The sequence below is a fragment of the Anastrepha obliqua genome, chromosome 1 (genome assembly GCF_027943255.1).
Source record: "Anastrepha obliqua isolate idAnaObli1 chromosome 1, idAnaObli1_1.0, whole genome shotgun sequence".
NCBI lineage: Eukaryota > Metazoa > Arthropoda > Insecta > Diptera > Tephritidae > Anastrepha > Anastrepha obliqua.
The window spans coordinates 108,488,438-108,515,433 of NC_072892.1; the positions used below are offsets into that span (position 1 = coordinate 108,488,438).

General features: G+C 37.3%; 1 protein-coding gene across 2 annotated transcripts; it reads right to left on the reverse strand.

Moving 5' to 3' along the window:
• Nucleotides 1–654: 654 nt before the first annotated feature.
• LOC129235493 (transcription factor SPT20 homolog) lies at nt 655–25,266 on the reverse strand. 2 transcript variants are annotated; one of them, XM_054869361.1, is made up of 8 exons: nt 24,685–25,266; nt 19,219–19,646; nt 16,914–17,072; nt 10,197–10,770; nt 7,061–7,173; nt 6,589–6,981; nt 6,158–6,499; nt 655–5,764 (listed from the first exon to the last, which is right to left on the reverse strand). In XM_054869361.1, exons 2-8 carry the CDS (start codon nt 19,516–19,518, stop codon nt 5,255–5,257), a joined length of 2,391 nt encoding a protein of 796 aa, XP_054725336.1. In that variant the 5' UTR covers nt 19,519–19,646; nt 24,685–25,266; the 3' UTR covers nt 655–5,254. The 2 variants fall into 2 exon arrangements, with proteins under 2 accessions (XP_054725336.1, XP_054725335.1); XM_054869360.1 differs by lacking the exon at nt 655–5,764 and having other exon boundaries at nt 6,441–6,529; nt 6,613–6,981.
• Nucleotides 25,267–26,996: the final 1,730 nt, after the last annotated feature.

Consider the following 26,996-nt stretch of genomic DNA (forward strand, 5'->3'; position numbering starts at 1 on the left):
TATTGTGAATGAAAAACAATGAAACTTTTAAAGAGAAGAACAAGAAAGATTGAATGCAGTGCTAGTTTGCACTAACACGTACGAAATTACATTAATTGTTTTGATATTTCAGAGCAGTTTGTAAAATTACAATTAAAGATTTTTTTGAATAAACAATTATTTCTTAGTATCAGGACAGCTAATACCCATATTTGTTCCATCTTTTACTGACAAAAGTAACCAATAAGCAAATAAGCTGCTCACTAATCCTGTCACATTACAATGTTAATAATATATAAGACTCCTCTGTTTTTTTCCTACCCAGTCGAAACTGCTCGCTTACTGTGCCTGCCGTTGGATAGTGGCAACGACTATTGATGATTTCACCGATCTAGGCAGGGTTGTGTAAGCTACAAAAGCAACAACAACCATTTGTAAAATATCCTTATCAAGGTCTTTCAAGCCAAAAAGGATCGAGGAAGTTAATAAGAGCAAGTTTGTGTCCTTAGATGCTGATATGCATATTTCGATATTTCTGCAGTGGTTGGTTGGTTGACGCTCAGCAGTCGTTTAAATATATGGAAATCACTGAGGAAATATGAACTATGATTCGTGATTTCAAAGAAGAAATACCATTTTTTTATTTATTTTTTTATACTTTTCCATTTTATTTATTATCGCAAATTGTGGTTGTTGTTTTTGTTTTTGCTTTTTGCATCAACTACAATACTTGCGTTCGCTCTCTACATTTGTTTTTGTCTTTATTTTTATTTAATTTTTTTGTTGTTTTTTTGCTGTAATGTTTTCTTTCGACAATCTACACATTTAAGTTATCATTTAACGAGCCTTCAGCTCTCTAATACTACAAATATGCATACATACAAATAATATTTATAGGTAATAATTACAAATGTATATTAATTAATTTTAAAACAATTCTTTAATAACTCAGTATTACAAATATATTATGTTTACAGTATGCATGGGGATGTTTGTGTAAATCTAGCTTGGGGCAAATAAAACAATTTCAAAACTCGTGCGTGCAACAATTAATGGAACAAAAAAAACATGTACTCTAAAAATGCATTTTGACTGATTTTGGTTTGAGAATTTAAAAAAAGTTAAACATTTTTTCATACCAATTTAAAATGCACATGTCATTTAAAATCGAGCGAACTCTGACAGTTAGTTTGCGAGTGAAGTGCCTGAATTCGAGTACTCCGATGCTCTCCCTGTTACCAATGGACTTACAATATCAACGAATACCCCCGTCAGAATAAAAGTAGGTTATTTTAGACAGCCGAAGACTTATTTGCTACATCAGTTTTTACTCCCACTACCCTAAACGCTAGAATAGAGTTTAAGGTAAAATTCCCCATCCGAAATAAATGTGATTTGAATTCAGTAATCAAAGAGAATACAAGATGGATTGCGGCGTCGGCGGCGGTGTATATCCGAAAGATCTCAAAACTTCCAAGCCTTTTCACCTGGGTAATCGGAATAGTATTTTTAAAGCAGAATAAAATAGACAACATAGGCAGAGTCATAGTCAAATCAAGATAGTTGAACTAATAAAAAGCAACGGTTCTAAAAGTGACGTATCAAAATGGAATCTTTTGTGTTAATTAGGCCTGGATTGTGACTCAAACAACACCTCTGTGGGGAGAGAGAGAGAGAATTATGAGTTTTGCACTACTGTTATAAGGGGCATCCCAGTTTAATGAGCATCCCACCAAAAATCTCTCAAGTCGATAAATACTTCACATACATTGTGAGACTGCTTTACTTCCTAAAATCCTGTTTTACAGACTTGCTGAAAGCACTTTGCTTGCCACGTCGGACAGTGCCTTTATCGCTATGATTTTAATATGAAAACGAAATTGAACTTATAAATAAATAACGTATGTATCACAAGCTGATGGTGGGAATGACGGAGTAGCAGAGTTAGTCAAGATGTTCATAAAATTAGAATCATATTGGCAAAAACTTAATTCATTTCAAAGTTAAATTTCTAAATAAAGAATTTATTGCAGCTTTGTTTTTGTTAAAAATATCAAGTTCACAGTTTTTGTTAAATTTTTTTATGCCTGGATGTAATGTAATTTAAAATTATATTTTCCATGCCGAAGGCCCTAGTAGCCAGCGCTTAACTTTAGTGGATTAATTATTCATAATTAGTTATCATGTAAATAAATAAGTATAAAAAACAATTTGTTTTCCATAAATGTATGTAAATACAAAGAAGGTTTAGCTAACTGCCGATTGTTTAAGAGTGCTCTATATTTTCTTCTTTTCTTATCCCAGATATGTACTTAAAGTTTTTCTTAATACTACTCATACACAAACATAGTTTTTTGTTTTTCTTCTTTTAAATTTATGAGGGCTATTTAAGGATACATTTTATGCTCAACTTTTTAGAGCTGGATTCCTCTCGTCACTATAAAATCATTTACAAATTTCATTTTAAAGTTATTTTAAAAAGCGCGTATGCAAAATTTTGTGGGTGCTACTACATACGTACATGCACACATACATATGTACGTGTTTCGCTTGACTCTGTTTTTCTTTTTTATAAGTAAATGGCGCTGTTTTTCTTTGGTAGATACAATAATTCTTTTCTTTTTTCTTTTATTTATGTTTTAGAGTAGTTTAATTGTATTTTGTGTTTCTAATTCATTAAATTATTTACAAACTTTTTCTTTTAGCTTATATTTTTTAGTTGTACATAAATAAATTATTCTTAACTAGTTAATTCTTAACTAGTTAGATTTAAATGTGTAGCTATTGCAACATCATGGCATTCACTTTTTTGGTTCTTTGCATTTCGTTTTTAGGTGACTTTTATTTTATTTGTAAGTTTTTTTGGGATTTTTTATTTTTTTTTAATTTTTTATAATATTTTTTTTTTATTTTATTTTTTTTTTGGAGTCAGCCTAATGCTGTGAAAAGCAAATACTCAAACTTCTTCTCTGAAATCAATTTACAGTTTCAAACTTACGAGTCTATACAATTACATTTAAAATTTAAAACTTTGCAGATAACGAAACGAACCATAGAGAGACATTTTTAATGCATACTTGCAATGCTTGAATTTCATTTTTTTATTTTTTTTTTATTTCTTTTTACTTTTTTGAACTATTATTACAGACATCTTAATAGCGAACCAATTTCCTACATTGCAATTTCTCCCAACTCACATATGTGTAATTTTGTATTTATTTTTCTATACCCAACGCGCTTCATGCTCAGTTATAATGGTTACACAAACCAAGTGTTTGAAAGAGTGAAAAAGGCGACCAAGTGCAATTCACAATGCCGAGTCAAATATGCCGAGCACTTATGCTTTTTATTAAAAACGCGTTTAAAATGCCTGAGAGCCCCATTGGTTGAGGGTCTTCGCCAAAAGCGCTGATATCCTGCATGATGTATACTTTCGATATTCATAGAGGTCGGTCTCCATCTGATATAGCTAGGGTCTAAAAGGTCTATGCGTGGCTTGTTGTCAACCAGGCTAACATAAAATAAGCTATGCTTTTTTACTCTCGAAAGGTTTTCCAAGAGAGAACAATCCACACCATGAGGAAGATTGTAGTTATTGGAAAATCTTCGGTGAGTGACAAAGCATGGAAAAGGGTAGACACTGAAAAACAATGGCTCTGTTAGCACTGGCCATGAAAAAAGTTTTCAATACCGGAAACTCGGTTAGTAAAAGCAAGGTTTTGTAGGGAATTAGTACTGCTCACTATTTAATAAATGTTATGCTGAGCTGCATTTTTCTATTTCTGTTAATCTACTCTGGATGCCACGAGATAGGGTACTGTAAGGCAAGTGAGTTAGATAGATTGATTTCCTTGCTCCAAACTAGGCAGACAAGGTCGACATACCCATACCCTTTGCAACATATAAACTTTTAATAGGCATGCACATCATTACAATTGCAAATTCCAACCGACAACAGTTAAATACCTACGCTATCAACCGACAAACGTGGCCCGAATGGGTCGCACTAAGAATCTACTCAAATTAAGTACGAAGGATCTAAGAATCATAGTAGATGACCTATCTGGGCACTATGTAATAGGAAGACATGCCAGTAGATTAGGGGCACCATAAAATGACTATTGTAGAAGATGTGACGATATAGAAGACAGTCGAACACCTTGTATGCGGGTGCATGGCTCTGTAAAGAAGACGATTGGGAATGCTCGGTCTCGCTTTTCTGGACAACATTGCGGATATTACGAATCTCAAACTAGCTAGTATAGCCAGCTTTTTCAAAGCCACACCATGGTTTAAAGAGAACCAAGTAGAGTAAGTTTAGGGTAGTTCTAATGGTCTCTAACTGCCCTATGTACATCGAAGGACAGCCACTTCACCTAACCTAATCCAACCTATGCTGAGCTAATTTGATGGTATGGCCCTCCCGCTTGATACAATTGAAGGCGTAAGAACCATTCATTAGCCAATGTAGTACCACAAGAATCCATTTTCCTGGTTCCCATCTGTGAAGTCTTATGTACGCTGGGTAAAAAACAGATTTTGATGTGGTGTGGTTCCAAGAAGCAGCCGCAGAACATCTGCAATAACTTCACCGTGACTGCAATGAATCTAACTGCCGTTTATTGTAGTAGTTCGAATTAATAGTGGGTTAGGGCAAAAGACCTTAGTCTTGCTCGTCGGAGTACCCAGCAGAAATACCTGGGCGTAATATTGGACTACCGCTGCAGCTGAATGGGTTGGTGCGTGAGTACCATTCGGAATTCAGAGAGAACGTAGGTTCATATCTCGGTGAAAAACCAAAATGAAGAAAAAGTTGTTTCTAATAGCGGTCGCCCCTCGGCAGGCAATGGTAAAACTCCGAGTGTATTTCTGCCATGCAAAAAGCTCCTCATAAAAAATATCTGCCGTTCGGCATATTAACCATAACTCAGTGAAATCTATTTACTACCGACTCTGCATGTGCATTGGGTATAATGCTTGTGTATATACGAGACTAACCTCTTAAAATGTTAGTATTACTAGTTTCCACTCTAATTTAATGCCTTCCACTTAAGCTAAAAAGTAGAAATTTGGAAAACCATTTAATTTGTTGATTTCGATTTCTCGTTTACAATCACTCTGCCTTCCTCACTGCCAGGCAGCCAAGCTGCCCGATAGGTTGTTTGTCCGCTGCCTTCTGGCTTCCTACAATTACCGCCAATAAATACACTCCTTCCATTCCTGGTAAGCCATTTCGTTACACCGCCCACCTGTTGTCGTGCCGCCCAATTTGCATTCAATTCGGATTTTGCACCTCCACCTGCATTGGCACGTGCATCTGCATTTGCATTGGCACCGAAACGGGCATCGCTGATACCGGCGACATCAGAATGATATTCGTTTTGCCCTCCTTGTCGGTGGTGAATTGGCCATGAATTTGTAGCAATTCCGATTTCTCTGCGGCGCCCGCATCATTTCGTGTGATTACACAATACTGATTGCCATTGTAGGTGACGACCGGTACACCGGCCGTATTGCCACCGCTACCGCCAGTGGTGGTGTTTGTCGTATTGGTGGCGATAGTGGCATTCGAGTTGATGTTGCTATTTGAAATTGTGTTGACGTTGGCGTTGACGTTGGTATTGGCGTTGGTGTTGGCGTTGGCGTTGGTGTTATTAACAGAAGCGGCAATGCTGTTGGTAACGTTGGCGTTAACAGACCGGTTATCTGGAGTGAAATTGATGTCGTTTAGTTGCGCTTGGACGTATGTGGCTGCCGTGGGGGAGTGTGCAAATAAATGGGAAATCTGGTGGAAATGAAGCGAATAATTGTTAGTGAAAGTGTTGACTAAACTGGAGTTGTTGCGGGCAAGGTGGGGAGGAAGTTGTTGATAAACAATCAAGTAGAAGAAGAAGAAGAAGAAAAAATGCATACACGCATAACTGTATTATAGACACATACATACATAAATACATATACATAGTGTAAGTAGATAAAAAGATGTACAAGTACTGAGAGACGCTGTAGGTGAGGGAAGTTATCAGGAGGGGTGGGCGAGTGTCACTTGTCACTGTCTGAGATACAACTGTATGTTTCCGCTGTTGAAGGATCACTGGGGTGAGAATAAATATAATTCTACTACACAGACATAACTACAAATAGAGATATAAGAAAAAATTGCTTAGGTAATTTTAGTTACTTCATTTTGATTGCGATTGTTGTTACTATTGTTGTTGTTATTGCTGCTATTGATACTACTCATGTTGTTGTTGTTGCTGTTGTTCAACATTGCCGCCGTTGTAGAAAATAAAGTTGACGGTTGTGTGAGCTTCTTAAACTTTTTACTAATATGTGACTGTTGCTGTTGTTGCTGCTGCTGCGGTTGTTGTTGTTGTTGCTGCTGTTGCTGTTGTGTGCTTATAATCATTTGATTTTGAATAATTATTTTCTCTCTACGTGCCTCGGCCTGCACTGTATTCGAATTGGACTCAGTTTGAAAGCTGCGTTGCTTTACCGCATTGGCTATTGCTGTTTTTGTTTCCTCCATTGTTTCCTGTTCCTGTTGTCAATACTGCAAGCAAATACACATAACAATAAGTAAATAAATATTATATAAATACATTTCTAAACACTTTTCCCCGTCAACCAACTCACCTCTAGATGGCTCTTGGCATGCAATGTCCACTCGTCCCGACTCGAGAACATGCGTCCGCATAGCTCACAAGTCCATGACAACTGTTGCTGATGGTGATGCGGTATAATGATGCCCGGTATAGCTGTGGTTTGTGTACTATGCTGGCCACTGGTCGTTTGCACTATAATATTTTGTGTTGCCACTTGTACGGCCTGTTGTTGCAGTTGCAATTCCAGATTTTGTTTATTGTCCTCGGGCTCAGGCTCTTTCTTCTTCACCATATTATTTAGCCGCTTGCCCAATGGCGCTATATTCGTGGGCGTCACATGTTTAAATTTATTCATATGAATCACAAGTTTATCGCGTCTAGCGAATGCTTTATTGCACACCTGCAAGTAAGAAGATTTATAAAATTTTTTATTAGAAATGCTCCAATGTTTTTTTTTTGCAAAACATTTTTTTATATACTTCACAAATATAAGGTTTCTCGCCCGTATGGATGCGCATATGTATTGTCAGCTTGTCCTTTCTGGCGAGTCCTTTGCCGCACACAGTACATTCGAAAGCCTTATTGTTTGGATCTGCAATTGGAATGATAATTAAGTGTTAAAATGAGAATTTAAAAATAATATTTAATAATAATAAAAGAATATTAAATAAAAATAAATGACGCATGCACTTCTGTTAGGTGTTTGGTCCAGTTCCTCCTCCTATTTATGGTGTACGTATTGATGTTGTTCCACAAATGGAGAGCCCTACAGTTGTAAGCCGACTCCGAACTGCAGATGGTTTTTATGAGAAGCTTTTTGCATGGTTGAAATGCACTCTGAGTTTTGTCATTGCCTGCCGAGGGGTGACCGCTATTAGAAAAAAAAACATTTTTATCACTTTGCTGTTTCATGCACGGTGATTCGAACCTACGCAATCCCGAATGGTAGACACGCACAAACCCATTCGGCTACGACAGCCGCAATATTTACCCAAAAAATAGTATTATAATATGGGTTCCATTCATAACATAATGCTGGCACATATTAACCCCCGAAAACCGGAAGCAAAACTATACTGTAATATTTGGTCCGAAGATGCAATAGACCTGTGAAAGATATGGTTCCGTCCAAACACCTCAGTGCATTTGGATAAATGGGATAAGTTTGAGAGGCTGAGCATCTATATAATACACCTTTTCCTTAAATTATTTACTTTCAAGTAACTTCTATATGCTTTAAGTATGAGCCAAATAAATTCATACATGATTTTTAGTAATAGCTGAACCTTAGCCCATCTAGTGGGTTCGTCAACATATCGTATTTCTTGCCGTGGAAGAATTCTTGTATAAATATGGAACCAATCGGACCCCAAATAAGATTTCATAATACTCGACCTTCTTCTTCTTGATTGGCGCTATAACCGCTTAAACCATTTTGCCCGAGTTTAACAAAGCGCGCCAGTCGTTTTTCCTTGTGTAAATCGATGTCATCCGCCTCATTGGCCAAGCTTTTACGCTATATAATAGCACGGGAATGAAGAGAGAGTTATAAAATTTTAGTTTGGTACGTTGATAGACGACTTAACAACTCAATTGCCTTCTAAGTCCAAAGCAGCGGGCTTTGCAAATTGCTTAGGGAATACGGGACAGAGGGAGATAGTCAAATTTTTTCCGATAGTAAAATCGCGATCAAAGCTCTGTCGATGCAGGTCAAAACAAGTCTACTCCTATAAGGAGGAGATCAAATCCCTTGGATGTGCAGGTAACATTTCTCTGATCTGGGTTCCAGGACACTTGAACAAAAAGGAAAATGAAATTGTTGATGAGCTTGCCATGCAGGAGCCGACTGAACTGGCCTCAGAGATGTCCTGCCCGGCCATCAGCATCCATCTGACTGTTGTTAAAGGGGAATTGCAAAACTTATTCTCAGGAAATCGCAGAAAAGATGAAGCTCCATTTCTTCATGTGCTATCCTGTGGTCCCAGTACAATAGACTCAGAAAGTCGACCATTAAATTTCCAAGCTCGTAGCTGTGTTAACCGGTCATTGGCTGATCGACAGAAAAGATAAGTTTACCATTTAGCCCCCGTTGCTGTGAGGACCTTTCAGAGAAGGAGCTTTAATACTACTTGGGGAGTGTCAGAGTGGTACTTAAAGCATTTTCTCTACCTCACCTGCCAAAGTAGCATTTATTGGTTGGAGAGATTTTCGATTGGATTTCAAAACTGTCATAATTATCAGCTGCCGCTGTAACCGAATGGGTTACTGCGTGATTACCATTCAGTGGTGCACAGATTCAAATATTCTGAAAGACGGCAGTCAACAGATAAACCATTTTTCTGAGCCCAACTTCCTCAAAAAAATTTAGTATTTATCCTATTTTATTAGCAAAGGCAGAATAAAACGGATGGTCTGAAACTTTTACAAACCAGATCTTTCGAGATCAACTCCAATGCAGGCAGATTCAACAAGATAGGGGATGTTAATCATTGGGGGTGAGATGACCAAACAAAACATATTCGCCCTCACTCACGTTCCAGATCATATACCCCTATGAGGAGTGAACTGTACTAACGAGGAAAGTAGGTACGGTAGCAGAGTGATTGCTTTTTTGGGCGAATCCAATGCACTAAATTCAACATTAAAATTCCATTGGATTCCATTTACATTAAAAAACAAATATATAAATATTTTGATAATTGTCTACAAGGTAAGACACAATCTTGGAAAACAACTCGTTTTTTCCACGTATCTATATTTCTAGTAGACAAGCTAATGAAAAATATAAACAAAGTGCAGCTTATCGTCACACGAAGTGTGTACAGACTGTAAATAATCGGCATATTTACTATCATATCAAGAAGGAATATTTTCAGATTGCTTGTTATAATTGGAGGGAAGAGACCTTTTGGTCAGCACACTAATAAAATGGGCGGGCCTCCCGTAGATTACTCAATGCCTCAGGTGTAAAATCGACATATGTATGCAGTATTCAGTCCTGACGAGCTACGCAGAACATCCTGTCTACTAACTCGTTCCATCATGTTAAATGCCTTATGGCCGGAAACCCAATAGAAATGTAGCTTACAATACGCTGCCAACCTTTCTACTGCCTCCCTGCTCTGGAGAACGATTTTGGACGTTATACTAAACGATGTAATTGCTTTAATTGCTGCCTGACTATCTACATATGTAAAAGTGAAACAAGCTAGGTTTGCTACCTTTCTAACTGCGGAAATCTCAGCCTGGAATACACTTCAGTAATCTGGACGTTTATACGACTTCCTTAGGTCTAACTCTGGATAGTATATTTCAGCGCCTAATCCACTAGTCATTTTAGTCTGCCTGCAGACTTTGCGGCAAGGTTTTTTGCAAAAAGATCTACCGCTGGTAAGTCAAGTTTAAGCTGATTCTTCAAAAGGACACATTTTTTAAGTAAAAAAGTTGGACCAAATCATTTAAGTTGGTTTATTGAAATATCATTCATTAACCCTAAATATGGAAGCTCAACCTCTTTGGTTTAAAGTGTAGACAGACTCTCCGCAGTTACGAGTAATAGAGAAAATTAAAAGAAACATTTGAAAAAAGTAAAAAACTCATTTCGACCCTACTCACTTTTAGATGGATTCGTTTTGCGCACACCCGAGGAGGCTTGTTGCACCTGTTGCAGTGCCTTGAGTCGGCTGGCCGGATGCATGGAGCCACCCTCGACGTAGGGTTCGGTGAATGGTATAAGATTCGGTTTAGGTATATTGTAGGTAACATTATCCGGTGACCAACTACCTAAACTTTGTAGCACACGTACACCACCCTCGAAACCCATCCCCACATCATCGGGTACAGTAAAAGTGCTCTCCGCACCACCCGAACTGGAGGAACTTATTTGTGGGACCTTAATCGTACTGGCATAATGTGCTTGCTGTTGCTGTTGCTGCTGTTGTTGTTGTTGTTGCTGCTGCAATTGCTGCTGTGTCGAATTGTTGTTGTTATTATTGTTATTATTGGTTGTGGGGGAATTCTGTTGCTGTTGTTGTTGTTGTGCAGAATTCGTGGACGTTTGCTGCTGCTGTTGTTGCTGTTGCTTAAATTGTATTGCTGCTTGCGCCATTTGTTGCTGGACTGCCATGTGCGCCTCAAGGTATGCATTCTTTTGGGCAACCGTCATTTTATCCATATTAACGGTACCGTCCTGAAAGTAAAGCAGGCAAATTTATGAAAAGTGAATAGGGCACAGCGGAGAAAATGGAAAAAAAGTTTGTCTCCTTAAGTTTAAATACACTTAAGTGTTCCATGTATGCATATATTATATGTAGTTTGTATAGCATTCAAACTTTATGATTTGTTTAATATTTCACATTTTTTATTTCACCAAATGCCATTTTGTTTCACTTTGCACTTTCCACGAATTTCATGCGTTTCACTAAGAATCAAGTTCACACTCTCGCATTACAACGCGCGTACTTCCTCGCACGCTCTTTCACTCATTATCTCTCTCCCTTTCTCTTTCTCACACACACACTTTCTCGCTCTTACACTTGCACTCACTTTCCGTTTCGTTGTCAATTATTCAAGTAAGAGGTGGTCATTTTACCCTTGGAATGTTTGAGGAAGTGAAACATATTTTGGGGCGCAAATTACGTTATTCAAATGTTTTTCTTGCTTTAATTGTTCAAACCGGGCACTAATCATTTTTTCCTTGGCTACTTCATTATTGCATGTATTTTGTGTATTGAAATGAGCTTTTCCTGAAGCATTTCAACTTTTTAAGTTCGTCAAATATAATATCTACTCACTACGGAAATGCTGACAAAAGTAATTTGTGTATGTGTATATGACAAAGTCAATATATGGCTTTGTGCCTGTATGTTTGAGAGTGAAGTTTGTTGTTAGTATTTGGTACATATGCCGGTTGAGCTGGTCTTTGCCGTCTATTATGTATAGGTATGAGGTGAAAGTGCTTTAGGACGATTTTATGCAAAAGCGAGCATTGCTCTCCGAACAATGAAATAACCTTATAAGGTCCAGCTAAGGACAAAATGGCATACATACATACATATTTAAACATATGTATATGAAAGCGTATGGCTAAAAGTGAGTATGTAAAAATTTCGATGTACTTTAAGCTAATATGAGTATGAATATATGTATGTGTGTAGATATAAAAGAGATTATTAATAAAAAAAGTTAAAAAAAATGTACAGACTTATTTAATGCACAAAACTAATTTAAGTAATTGATATATATACAAGAAAAAAATTTGTTTTAAAATTCTGGTATACAAAACGAAGTTAAAAATGTAAATAAATTGTATTTCGAATTAAAAAAATTATAATAATAAAGTAATATGTTTAACTTGAATGCTCAAAAAAATTGAAAGTCAATTTTTATGTTAAGTCCCTCCACTTGGCTATATAAACTTTTTAAATATTTTCTCAGCTAATTTATTTCGACGAAATTTATCCCAATTACTAATTTTGATTATCGCTCTTGTCAAGTCTTCTTCGCCATCCTGTAAAAGTTTTAAATACGTAAAAAATTTCACTTCGCTTCCAAAACAAACTTTGCCACTTTGCTCTTCACTTCTCATAAAAATTTAAAAACTTTATACAAACTACTTTAGTTTAACTAGTTTTAGTTTAACTAGTTTATTTAGATTAACTAAATTTTTAAACTTTAATCTAAAATTTTTTTAATTTTTTCATTTAAATTATTCACTCCTTTGGATGAGCATTAGTCTTTTTTCATTTAATTTGCTCTTCGTATTTGCCTTTTTTGTTTTTTTTTCGGCAGCTTTCCTTTCTTTCTTTCAGCTGAAGCGCCGCCATTTGTAGGTATACTATTGGGGAGCTAACCGGCAAGCACTTCCGTGGCGGCGATATGGCGTTGCTACAGCTAGCTGCTTCCTGATTTCAGCGCTCTACCCACAACACCCACATACACACGCACATACACTTATACAGATTTTGACAATTGTGAAAACCTCTTTTCCCCAAATTAAAAAGTTTTAAATGCGCTGGTTTTTGTTTGAATTTTTTAGCATTATTATATTATGTAGCTGAACATATTTTTTTTAAATGCATGCATATACTTATATACATATGTATATGTACCGCTTAAACACTCATACGGCAAGCCAACATTTTTTCATTTGTCGTAAAAACTGTCTCTGTCACAAGAAAAAAAATCAATCGATATTCACATTTATTGTACTTCCGCAGCCTTGTAGTCTTTCATAATATGTGCATTTTCTATTTCACTGCAGAAAAAATAACAAACGTGAGTTTTCTTTTTTTTTAATTTAGTTGCAATTTTTACTATTTCCGTTAAATATTCCTTTTTACGATGTGTGTGTCGCAAAAAACACAACGCGCTTTGTGGGTATGAAAGTACTTATGAAAAAATTTTCATCATCACCTTTTGTTTGTGTATGTATTGCGAAACTGATTTGCCACTCATGGTATGCCTGCCTTCTGTTTTACTTTTTCGTGCATTTGAATTCACATTTGAGTGATTTCGGATTCAGACAGAACGATTGTTGTACTAACTGTAGTTTGTGAATCGTATCGAAGTGAATCGAAGTGTCTGCCCGCCGAAGTGGTTGCTGGTTGTTGGTTGTTGGTTGTTGGTTGTTGGCGCTAAGCGATCTCAATGTTGCTCCTTCGACCACCACCTTCTGCGTGCGGCCACTACCACTCTGAGGACTCACAGCTGCCTCATTTAGCTGCCAGTATCATCACACACAAACCATGCAAATTAAGCTCCAACTTTGTTCCAGGCATTCATTTATGTAAATTTGCTATTTCGTTTGAATGTTTATGTGCGCGCGTATTAAATATTTCTACTCGAATTCGCCAATTTTAGAATCGAAATCGGAATTGAAATAGCAAATTTAATTGCCATTGGAAATGTTGGTAGCTTGCCGGTTGGCCTCTGCTGTCCTCAGCGACGCGACGCTTCACCAAAGAATGGCAGGAAGAAATTTTCAGCGTTTACTAAGCTTTCAAGCGCATTCACGAGAGTACAATAAATTTTTCTTGCGCAACTCATCAACACCGGCTACCACTCGCCGCTACTCGTATCCTTGTGACTCTTCGTCTCCCTCCCACAAAAAAAACCACGTTGCATGGGTGCACAAAACCCTACACAATGTCAAAGTTAGTGTTCGTGTAGAAATTTTGTGTGAGTATCCACTCATTGCTATGCCTTTCCCAACTTTTTTCTACGTATTTGTGCTCGTACTTATTGTATTTGTGTTTGCAGATGCCGGCCGGTCGTTCGTTTGATGGTGGGCGGTTTTTGGGTGGTTTTTTTCTTGCCAGTTGGCATTCCAAGAGTGTCGTGGAATGCGTGAAAATGAAACAATACGTAAACCACTTGGCTTCGAAGATGTATTAAAGTTTCCAAAAGCTGGATGAAGGAAAAAAGAAACAAAAGCTGCCAAACCAGTGATTCTTAATCCAACCTTTCAATTTTTCAAGCAGTCCAGTAAATAAATAAGTGGGCTCTCGAAACTACGTTCCTAAAATCGCTCGCTAGAAAGACTATTGCGCATTTGCCTACTCAGGAGCGATGACGGTGTTGATGATCTCTAAGTATGCGAAGTAGTTGGGACAGCTGACGAATTGATAACTTTAATAAGTAGGTATAGCCATGGCTTCTTTGGTGGCGAAAAGTATGCGACTGCTGCTCGAGCTGTCCGTTGAATAAGATGGGAAGTCATACCAAATAAAGCCGCGATTGATATTAAATTACTCATACAGTCAATTTTCAAATCGTGTAGTCCAAAATAATCTCAAGCTAATGTTAGCCGATTACACTTCGCTTCCGAGGTATGCCAAGTGACTAACAACTAATCCGTGGTAGATTTACCAAGCCTGAAGTTATATTAATGAAATCCAACGGAGAATTTCTCTTACCAACAAGATAGATTGCCTATGTAGGGAATTGAGTAGTAAAAACCTCTCTCGACGAACAAAACTAGCACTTTATAAGGCTCTCATCAAATCTGTCCTAACGAATGACGCAGAAGCTTAGACAGTGACAATATCTGATGAGGCTTCCCTTGGAATGTTTGAGAGAAAAATTCTGCGAAAGATTTTTGCACCTTTGCACTTTGGTGAACAACGAACTACATACATATATAAGCTTATCGACGGCATAGACAAAGCGTATTGAATAAAGATCAAGGGGCTACGTTGGCTGGGTCATGTCGTTGGAAAGACCAGATGGAGAAGGACTTGGCTTCACTTGGTGTGTCCAACTAGTGCCGATTAGCACGAGAAATAAACGACTGGCGCGTTTTGGTAAACTCGGCACAATCAAGAAGAAGAAGAAAGTTACACTAACAGGTCCAGTTATTCTATTCAATCTTTCATTCTACGCAATATTCACGGTATTTAAAAGATTGATTTAACCATAGCTTAGGTTAGTTTGGGCGTTCGCCTCCAATGAGGAACACTTTGGTTTCGAACGCTTTGTGCATTCTCAATTAGTAGGTACTCAAAATGAATTTCTAATATTCAAAGTCCTGGCTGTCTTAAGTTTCCTAAGGAAAAGTCCATCGAACATCGCTTTTGAAATCAGCGATATTTGCTCCAGGGGTTTGATAGCCGCCTAACTTCTAACAAAAATGTGAATCACGCGACTCATTTTTGGAAACTGCCACCAGTTCTTTGCGAATGTTTCTATAATTATCAGACAGTAGAAAATATGATGATGAGCTGTCAGCTGCAAATAAACTCTGTCCCAAACACTGCCATCAAGTTTAGACCAAACTTTGTTCAATTTGTGAATCCACACTTTCTAATCGCGACAAATTTCTACTAGCCTCTAGAGGACATTATGAGAATTTTGAATTTGCATGAACGGTTTGAGGATAGTGGTACTTTTTCTTTGGATATCACGGTGTGTTCCTTTTCTATTGCATTCCGAGAGGTTCAATTTTCTATGACACTGCTGCAAAGATTAGGTGGAATTTGAGCAATGTCCTGCGTTATGTTTGCTTTAAGAGCATCGGTTAAACGCGCCTTATGAGCGTAAACTTGCTACTTCTAAATCTCACAAGAAAAATGCTAGCAGAGTCTAATTGTATGGTCTCGGTGGCCAAATCACGCCAGCTCCGCGAAAAAAATCATACCCTCAAATCGTTAATGCAAAATGACTAAAGAAGCCACCGACGCGAAAACTTTCAAACTTTAAAAATTGTATGATAAAACTATCTTTCCGTGGAAATATCGGTGTTAATTTAAAATATAACGAATTTTCACACTTTTTTTGACGTTGTCCTGCATTTTCTTCATATGAAAAATGCTGTGCATTTAATACAATGAGAAAATTGTAAGGAAAAAAGAAAAAAGGAAATATTTCAGCAACTTCACTGGAGATGCAATATCACGAACTTGCATTTTATTTTATGTACTAAAATTTATTGAGCTAATATACATATCTGAGAAACTACATATCAAAAATCTTTCAAGAAATTTGAATTAAAAACCGTGGAATTCGGATCAAAAGTTTGTAGAATTTTGCAAATTATTACACAAAATTCGAAAACTGGATTTGTACGGTTTTAATTATGCAACGAGCTGTATTTTAATAGAGAAATAATGGACATGCAAAACATAGAAAGAAAAATAGTCAAAATTTAGCCAAAATATTGACGTGCTACCACTTTGATGCGGAGTGTAAATATGTGAAGGAAACTCAGATTCCGTTGCTCTCGATTATTCATTAACTCCACTTTTTTGAAAATAACCTCGTTTTTTTGTCTAATTTTCGCACTACGCTTCAGAAAAAATACAACTACAGAAAATAAAGTATGACATTAATTTGTTATTCAGCTTATGTTAAACACATTCTGTTGCCGAGAGATAAGATGTAGGCGGAGACAGTTAAAGCTACCAATAAGCATTTTCGACAAACAATAAACAATAAAAATGTAAAAATAAAATTCTGATCAAATTTTTTTATCAAATACCAGATAATGTGTTTATGATTTGTTTTTCCCCCAAACACAAAAAATATTTTTTTGCGTTTTGTTGTGATAAGAAATATAATCCAACAACAATATTTTAAGATATGGAGTCAATGAAAAAGTTTGTACTGATTCACCTGTTTTCAGAGTTAAATTCGAAAAATTATTAATTAAAAAATTGTCTACTCTACCCACATCCTAAAATAATTTAAAATAAATTTAATAAAAGTGGTTTAATAGCATTTTTATTTTTGACCTAATCTCGTGATATTGTTTGGTTGTTGAAAATTTCTTTTGTATGGGTGCCGACCCGCTCTAATACATGATTAACGAGTATAATGTACGAGTGCGTTATTCACCTGAAAATTAATTGTTGCCGTCACTGCTCTCATCGAGTCCGCGTAATTCTGCAGAACATTTTCAATCTGCAAAGACGATTGTCGCCAATCAAACAGTTGCTCCACTTTGTGCACGCACTGCTCACAGATATTCTTTGGAAGGTAGTCGTCCTTGGATATCTGAAAATGCATAACACAAACGCATTTGAGAAATGTAAAAAATTGAATTACTTATAATTCATTGGATTTTAAAAACAAAAATTATGAGAAAAAGGAAAAAAAAACAGAAATGTTGGGCAGATAGAGTTACGTAAACCAGGCGCATTAAGTTACTGTTGCAGTTATATTCATAGTCACAATCATAGTCATGGCCATACACTGCGTTAAATATTATTACTATCTATTACTTTTTAATCAGAGTACTTAGGGAAATTTGGAGCATTCGTTAGAGAAAATACTCAAGACCGCCGGCAAAAAACAAAGTCGTAAACCAATCCGATTTTTGAGCTACTTGAATCATGCACTTCATTCATACCAAAATTCAATGGGCTGTAAAACTGCATTTTTTCAAAATTCTAATTAGAAAGGTATAGTTTTCATGACAGTTTGTTGAATTTTTCTAAAATTTGCAAAAAGTTTGAAACTTAGATTTATATGGTTTTTGTAGGACAATAAACTATAACTTTAAAGAGAAATCTTAAAAACCTATCAATAAATCCCAATAATATATAAGTTAAGTATTTATTTAATGTAGTGTACATATAATAATATTCACAGTCATAGTCAAATTCATAGTCAAAGTCATAGCCAAATTCATAGTCACAGTCATAATCAAAGTCATAGCCAAATTCATAGTTACAGACATAGTCAAATTCATAGACGTGGTCATACGAATACAGTCTAGCCTGACCACTTCTTTTTTGAGCAAAAAGAAATACTTTTTTTATTGAAATTGTAGGCACAAGAAGAAAAACAAATATAATTTCGTAACCAATATTTCAAAACGAGAAAAGAAATATTCTTCTTCAAAAAAAAAATCTTATTATAACGTTTTATGAAAACTGAATCGAAGTTTCTTTATCAAAAGTAGTTGCTGGCGAGGCACCCTCATGATATTGTACTTCTGTGGCAATGAAATTTTCTTCAAAAAATCTGGGTTTTCTTTCAAATAGCCCTAGAACTTTAAGCATATTTCTTCCAAATTATGTTAAATGAACAAGATGACTTCAGCGTTTAGAGTTTTAAGCAATTTTTTTCGGTCGTCCAGATACTTTTAATTGCCAAAACGACTCGTTCAACTGGCGCAAATGTCCCTGATAGAATAAAAGCATATTCAACAAAACCCTGAATTCTGGGAAGCGTACACCATTTTTTAAAAGATATTTGAAACACTGAACCTCCGTTCAGTTCACCAGATGGCTAGCCATCTCTGATCCATTCAAAATTTATTTCTTCTTCGGAGATCCAAGAAAATCTTCTAACGGCGTTAGGATTTGCTCAATAAGGAAGTTTCCCCCATATTGTTACGCTAGCTATAGTCGTAAAGCATAACAGCGGTGCCAGGACTATTTTCCAAAAATTTCAAAGAATCTCACAACTTTCTTTAGGATTATTTTTGGCATTAAATTATCTAAATTTTTTTCTTGTTTTCTACCTTGGCTTAGGATAAGTAAAACAAAATTGCCGCAATAGAAAAAGATAGCGTATTCTTAAGAACGTGGTGACTTTAGATCAATTTTGGTATATGTTAGGTTGTCCAATTCGAGATATTCGATTTTTAAGTGCGATAGAGCTTTCAGTGCCAAAATAAAATGTCGATAGCCACTTTCTTATAGGGAATGGGAAAGCCATTTGTAGTAAGTCTGAGACATTGGTCCCATTTCGCTCATTTAGAAAGCCAAACTTCCACGGCCTATTTAATATTTGTACTGAATAGGGATATGATTTCTGCGAATTTTGGGAGTTTGGACAGTGTCTGTCTCTCGTCTGATTGAGGGTTTTGTGCATATGTATGTTTGTATGCATATCTACAGCAACCATTTCATAGACGAACTTCTCAAAAATCTTTATATATTTAAACGTTGGGTATAAAAAGTAAATATCTGAACTCATAAAACTAATAAAACATTAAAAAGAATGCATTTGTCTCCAACCCTCCTCAACCCCCACAAACCAACCATCGGCAGCTTTTGATGTTGGTCGCTACATTGAAACAATGAAAAAAAACTTGCAGGCACTATTTAATACATAAAAAGATACCTTTGTTTGTGTGTGTGTGTATACATACATACATACATATAATATATGAGTTTTTGTTGACACTTACATTTGTTGACATTAGCGTGCGCAGTTTGTAGACCAAATTCCTCTGCTCCGCTTCTTTTTCGAATAGATGAATTTTGGCGGGACCATTTCGTATTGAGCAGAGGCGACAAAGTTCAGCGAATGTGGTGAAGTTCAAATCGCCGTTGTATACTTGTTGTGTTTGTTGTTGCTGTTGCTGTGTGTTATGTTGTTGAAGCTGATGCTGATGTTGGTGCTGCGCGTGGTGTTGCTGTGTTGATTGTGATTGTTGTTGTTGTTGTTGTTGTTGCTGCGACTGTTGTGTATTGTTGGAGTTCAACATAACTAGACTTGTTTTGCTACTACTTATACTTTGGTTTGTTTTTCTTCTATTTTCTTTTACTGTCGTAAAACAGGCATCCGGTGCCTAAGATATTATCGCATTACTTTTCGTAATTTTTGGATTGAAATCTAAAAATGGAGGAAATACTCATATAATAGTTAAAATTGATAAATCATTAGTGTAAAGGATAATAAAAAAGGAAACATCTATTTGAATTCAATCTCAATCATTAAAGGAAAATCTTTCAGAAATGTTAGGGGATAGGAGGTGATAGCTCTAGGGGACGAATGTTGCACTCCAGGAGCTCTAAATAATTTATGAAGAATAAGCCGTAGGAAACGACTCAAGAAAAACAAAGCCTCTGGAGCCGACGGACTCTCTGCTGAGCTACACAACGCTGGAGGTGAAGAGCTGACAAATCTTATGCATCAGATCTTTTACAGGATATGATCGGATCAGACCATGTCCATCGACTGGAATCTGAGTATGCTTTGACCAAAATATTAGACGGGTGATCCAGCAATCTCAGCAAACTACCGTGGGATAAGCCTACTTAACATCGCATATAAGGTTCTGTCGAACGTATTGTGAAAGAATGAAGCCCATCGTCAAGAAACTATTTGCCCTTATCAGTGCGGCTTTAAACTTGGGAAGTCCACCATAGGCCAGATCTTCACAATACACCAAATTCTGGAAAAGACCTACAAAACAAACACACACCCACTCTTCAATGGTTTTAAAGCCGCCTTTGGTAGCACAGATAGAAATTACCTGTATGCTGCTATTTCTGGGTTTGATATCCCCGCAAAACTATCAGGGATGTGTAAGATGACGTTGAGCGCAACCGCATGCTCCATCAGAATCGGAAGTAGCCTCTCCAAGCCGTTCCATACCAAACAAGGTTTCAAACAAGATGATTCGCTATCCTGTGACTTTTTCAACTTCTTACTAGCAAAAATCTTTCACACTGCCGAGTTAACCCAAACAGGCATATGCTGATGGCAACGGCGCAACCAACGGGCATACTTCAGCTTAAACAAAAAGGCGAGCAATGTGGGTCTTGCGGCGAATAAAGAAGAAACAAGGAGCATTCGCATCTTGGACAATATGTCAGTGTTGACAACCAGCAATTCGAACTTGTGAAAGACTTTGTCTACCTTGGGACCAGCATCAACCACAAAAATGACGTCAGCCTCGAGATGAAGAGGAGATTAACTCTTGCGAAGAGGTGTTGCTTTCGGCGCAGTATGCAATTGAGAAATAGAGCTCTCTCTCGGAGAGCCAATGTTGTATTCTATGAAATGCTCATCATTCCCGTCCTGCTATATGGTGCAGAAGCATGGACAGTGTAAAAAGTAGATAAGAAAGCTTTGGGACATGGATATACATAGATAATCGTACGCTTAAAAGGAAGACGAGACCACTTCTTCGTTTGAAGGATCCAGTTCGGCAGGACCTGTCAGCGCTCGGAATTTCTAACTGGCACCAGCCAGCGCAGGACAGAAGCAGCCGGCGCTGTTTTAGGTTCGGCCAAGACCAACACATTTTATTAGCAACAAGTAAGAAAGCTGAAACTAGTCCGCACCGAACTTTTCATACCCGCGCACAGGCTAGTAAAATTTAATAATTTGGTAATTATCCAACACAAACTGTAAATAAATTAGCTTCCAAGGAATATGTTAAGAACTGTTTAAATAGCATCCACTTTCCCATATTTCTATTATTGTACAGATTTATAAAAAATGATGAAATAGCTTCTTATTGTGCTAAATTCCCTAAAGTATGGCTCAAATCGTCCGATCCAAGATTTGCTTACGGATTTTTCCGTCGGATGGTTCAGTCGTGGATATCCCTGTACTCTATACGTTACTAGGTATGGCTTTAGGTTCTTACATAACATAAGTATCTATATTTTTCGGTATTGAGATCAACCTCAAATGTTTACCAGGTCATCTCATTTATTTGTATGTAAAAAATCTGCGTTCAAGCGAGTTGTATCACAAGAAGGTACGTAAGATGTATGCTGTGGCTTTTCCTTATCATTGCACCTCTCATATGATTTACGAAATTATAAATTGAAAGCTGACACTGCCTGTGTACTAAAACCAAGTATTCAATATAGGAAGATTCTTCCCAAGAGTCTCATGAGCCGCAAAGATTGAATAAGTTTGAGAAATAGTAGTTTGCCGCTCCCCATTGGTACTTTGCCCCGAGTTGCAAATCTGAAATAAAAAAAAGAGCAGAAATGTTATATCCCGAGCTCTCCTCTCTATCCTCGGTTCCCTATTATCCTTATGCTAATTTTCCAGCTTAAGAGTTCGCCTAAAAATAAAGTCATAAACCTTAATTACCCGAAATACTAAACCTCGGAATCGAAATGAGTTATGCTCATTATTCCGATTCCTATAACAATTTTTATATTGCAAAGGATGTACTCTAACTCCGTAAAAACGGCAGACACTTGGATCTATTAGTCCTAGCTTCCTGAAATGTGAACAAAAGCTACAATACCCCATATAGAAACCACTGAGAGTTCGTAGGTTTCAATTTTAGGAGCCTATTTGATGCTCTCCTAGGATAAACTGTTTTACCTGCCTCTGTCCCAGACTTTCCATCCCGAGTTGTATGAATCCTGGACCTTCCCAGTCTTTTGTAGCATCCTTTACGAGGTTTTTCGTAAGATATCTTGTGAATGGAATTTTTATGTTGTGCCTAATTTCGCTACACAGACCACCGGTTAGCGAGGAGAAGAAATGAGTGGAACACTTCTTTAACTCAAGAACAACTGCGATTGTTCGTTACCGTCATAGGCTTCATGTCTTGAAAACCCATCCCAGTAACACCTATTCGGCTACAGACCTTCCCTCCATCCTTCTACCATTAAGGAAGCATGAACCTACAGTTTCGCGCCACCTCCAAACGGCAGATGGTTTTTTAAGAGGAGCTTTACAAGAGCAGAAATACACGTGGAAGTTTGACATTGTCTGACGGGAAGCAACCGCTATAAGAAAAAACTTTTTCTATCAATTGGTGTTTGGTGCCCGGGGTTTCAGGCATGTGCTCTACAGAACGGTGATCACGCAGAAACCCATTTTGCTACGGCGTCCGCCTTGGCGCATTTTGTTTTGACGCCTTTTCCAAGGCTCGCAATTATTACTGCCATATCCCCGTCATTTGCCGTCACTTCACTATTCCACTCGATCTTTATTCGATTATTTTAGCTTCTGAAAACGTCGTCAATGGCTCTTTTTATTATTTCAATGTTTCGGTTGTCATCCCTCGGAGCTTTGTCGTTCTTCATGTGGTTTATTGCATCCCCAACATCCTAACATGACAAAGAGTCACAAAAATATCTGCCGTTCGGAGTCGGCTTGAAACTGTAGGTCCCTCCATTTGTGGAACAACATCAAGACGCACACCACTCGGTCAAACACCCAAAAAGGCTGTACACGCCAATTATATATATATATATATATATATATATGGCTTTCCGATTATCACACATCTTTCTGAGTTGCTCCCTTTGCCATATGATTTTTCTGTCCTTACTGATTTATTTGTCGAGTTGTCTCTTTTTTTAAGAGCTTGAGAACTTAAAATGATAATGCAAAACAGAAATATTGTTGGAACACATTTTTTTTAATTATAATCTAGTAGATAAATTCATTGTATTTATTTTTTGAATATGATATTTAGTTTATGCCTGCATCGGCTGAGAGTTACATGGTCAATTTAATCTGTCCAATTTTTTACGTATGGCGTCAACGATGGCTTGAATATTGCAATACATCGATTGTTAAACGCGCTGTATGGCAAGTTGCGCTGTTTTGTTGGCACCACATTTCGTCGATGTTTAGCTGATTAATTCTTGGAAACAGAAATTGAGTCATTATTTCAGAAGAAATAAGGACCGGTGATGCCGCTAGTTCTCTAGTAACTTCGCGAACAGCTTTACTCATTTATTTTATATCCACAATTTGGAAGCGTTGTTCTAGCGTTGAGCGATTCATGATGACTTGCCAAACCTTACTTACTTACTTACTTACTTACTTACTTAGATGGCACTACTACCGTATGTCGGCTTTGGCTGAATATAAAACATTGCGCCATCTAGCTCGGTTCGTTGCTAGCTGACGCCAGTTAAGGACATCGCGTGCTACTAGGTCATCGCGTGCCTCAGTTGGTCTCCCCCACGCAGATTAGGCCTTCCTCTTCCTCGTACACCACCAGTGGGTTACCTCTCGAAGGACTGCCGCGCCGGATCACTTTCGTTCATTCACGAGACATAGCCAAGCCACTGTATATTAATACGCTTCACTATGTTTACATCTCGGTATCGTTCATACAGCTCGCTGTTCCATCGGACAAGAAACCCACTCTCGCCTATGCGAAGAAGACCAAAGATTTTTCGAAGAATTTTTTCCCAAACGTTCCATGTGCCAAACTTACTGAACAGAAACGTCAACACAGTTTGGAATATGGCTAAAAAAACGCCCGATATTTCGTGCTCAATGCTCTTTCCAGTATTTCGAGTCAATGTTCTCAGTCTTGCGTAATTTTTTCGTTAATTGGTGCCATTTTAATTTACAAATGTCACGAGGTCAGGCCAGTTACATTTAATTGTGAATTGCCCTAATTTGCAGGCTAATTTTTCTTTCAGTGTATTGCACTTGTCATTCGACAGTAAGCAAGTATTGACTATTCACAACCCGTTAATCGGCTGATTCAACTGGCAAATTGCGGCATTCCGTTACAAAGTGCAATGCGCTGTCAATTTAATTGGTTGACAACAGCACGACGATGACATGTAGGACGGGGTAAAGAAAGGTAAAAAAAATTCATTAAAAAATAGTTATATAGTACGAATTCGGCGCTTCAAGTGAACATCAACTGCAAACGAGTGTAGGCCATTGCAATGAAAGGCTCAGCATTGGGCGCGCAACAACCGACCACCCACTAACCTTGGCGAAAAATCGATATTGCACTATCCCAATGACACAAAATTCGCTGCGTTACGAACAGAATGCCAAAACAGCGAAAGATTAGGGGGACAAAGCACAACACATACATAAAATAGACACTTGACGGTATACACACTGGCAAAAGTGTCACTTGCTCCTTGCAAGAAGCTGGATGCATTTTACGAGCCATAAACTGCCCATTTACCTTTTTCCACAAAAGTTTGTTTACTTATTCCAGCCGCGCAGCAAAATGCAATGCACTGCAGAGGAATTTGTCATTTGATGACGATTACATTACTGGCGCTACTGCTGCTGGTGCTGCTAATGAGTAATACTCGCACTAATGGAGATGGGCATTGCATTGCAAAAATCGCTAATTTTTATACTTTTCCACTTTTTACACACACACACGCACACTTGTACACTCACAGATTGTGTATTTATTATGTTCATTATTTGCTTATTTGATTTGAATATTTTTTTAGTATTTCTTGCTTTTTTTCTCTTTTGTTATTGCATTGATGCAATTTCACTTCTCAAACCACTTGAAAAACTCTGCACTGTGCACTTCTTCGATTTTTTCCTTTTTCGGAAAGTTCAACTTCTGCAAATGTACACTGAAAATAATTTCTTGGCATTGCTATTCTTATTATTGTTGTTGTTGTTGTTGCTGTTGTTGTTTTGCAAATGCACTTTGCACTCTGCAGTTAATATGCGGCAGTTAAATATTTTGACCAATGATATTTCCGGCCTACTGCCTTCCTGCTGCCAGCTGGCCGCCACCTCCAACTGCTGTCGCAAATGTACTAATGTCAAAATAACGTGTCCAAAAAGTTACAGTTATCGCAATCCAAGTGTGGGAGTAACTATAAAACCCTCCACAACAAAAACCTTGTTGGCATTTCCGCGTATGCGCACTGCGTCCACTGAAAGGAAAATAAGTACATATACATACATACATACATACACACATGGGTATAGGAGAAACAGAAAAGGATGACTGTCAGTTTGTTGTGATTGGTAATGGCAGATAGCGGGATTTTGGTTTTTAGTGAAATTTCGAACGCAAAGTAGTTAATAGAAGATTTATTGAAATTTGGCAAATTAGCAGTTTGTGACCAATTTCTTGTTTTCTGCTACCAATTTTCACTCGCCATAAAAGAAGTCACAAAATTCAACTCAAGGCAGGCAACATTTCCGAATGCCACATCGTAGCTGCTGAAGCCGTCAAAAAAAGCCAACAGGTTGGCCATTAAGTAAAATGTTTGCCACTAGCCCATACTTAGATGAATAATCAATGCAACAACGTACATATGTGTTTGTTGCACGCATACACATAACAAACTCACTCACAAGCATCAACAAACTCACACTTTTGTGCTCGCTCTGCTGGCTGCCGAGTTTTTCAAGTAATCGATGTATATCTAATGTCAGAATTTGGAAACGTTGCACGCAGTAGGGTCAATAATGAACCCGAAAAAGCTCTCTCCCTCTTTGGTCAAGGCTTGCATTCAATGTTAGTTAGCTTAGGTCAGTTTAGACTATCTTATAAAGGTGACTCGACTCCCAATCCTATCTTTAAACCATCCCGTGTATTCGGGAAAAGCAAACAATGCTATGGGTTAGGTTAGATGAAGGTGGCTGCCGTACCACCAAAATATTTTTAGCCGAGCTGACTCATTATGATAAGAAGCTAGGCAATAACTCAAACTTTGCTCTTTCTTACGATACTTTGGCTTTTTTAAACTGAATAAAGAAGCGAGGCGAATGGGTGTGGGGGTAAGAAGAGAAAGACAAAATATCTATTCCCAATAGTCCACGCACTTGTTAATGATGACTCTTATAGTCAAAGATGATAGATTACCAGTTTTGGGCATCATCAACTATATTGAAAATTCTGTTGTAACAGTGGAGCCACCGAAAAAGAAAAAACTAATGGCATCGTACAAGGCTACAGAGGAATAGGGACACACTAAATCTTACTGCGCTAAACAGTTTATGGGTGTTAAATATGCCATGAAATATCTGAGCAAAGGTTGTCCCATAGAGAAAAACTATCCTCCGAAATGTGCTAATTCTTTCGAAAGTTGTACTGCGAGGTACAAAAGGTGCAGAATTTATTAGGAACTAATTGCTCGAAAAGCAAACAAACACAATAGCCGTCTCAATTACACTAAAGTAAACTGCAAAACCAAACCAATCTCAAAATTATCAACATAATAATCAGCCAACATACGCTGTAATAAAAGTGACACAGCACCGTTCCCAGAAAACAATTCGCTGCAGCTTATTGACTTACTCAGCATCATAAATCTTTTGATCACCAAGATCAAAACTGGATGGCCTAACTGAAGTTTGAAGGCTTGTCTAAAAGCAAATAGTGACCATTTCGAATTAAAATAAAAAAAATCTTTTTTATATGAATATGGTAAATAAAACTAACTTCATTAAAAAAAGTATTATAATTTCAATTCTATAACGGACTTAACTTGTAACAGAACTCATGGCAGAACTAAG

What these genes read in the sequence shown, in the direction of transcription:
- LOC129235493 (XM_054869361.1), bottom strand. Translation starts at nt 19,518, where the DNA reads ATGTTGAACTCCAACAATACACAACAGTCGCAGCAACAACAACAACAA. An exon ending in GCACGCTAATGTCAACAAAT is followed by an intron (nt 17,073 to 19,218) that starts GTAAGTGTCAAC and finishes ATGCATTTTCAG; the next exon opens with ATATCCAAGGACGACTACCT. An exon ending in GTTGGTTGACGGGGAAAAGT is followed by an intron (nt 6,500 to 6,588) that starts GTTTAGAAATGT and finishes GAAACAATGGAG; the next exon opens with GAAACAAAAACAGCAATAGC.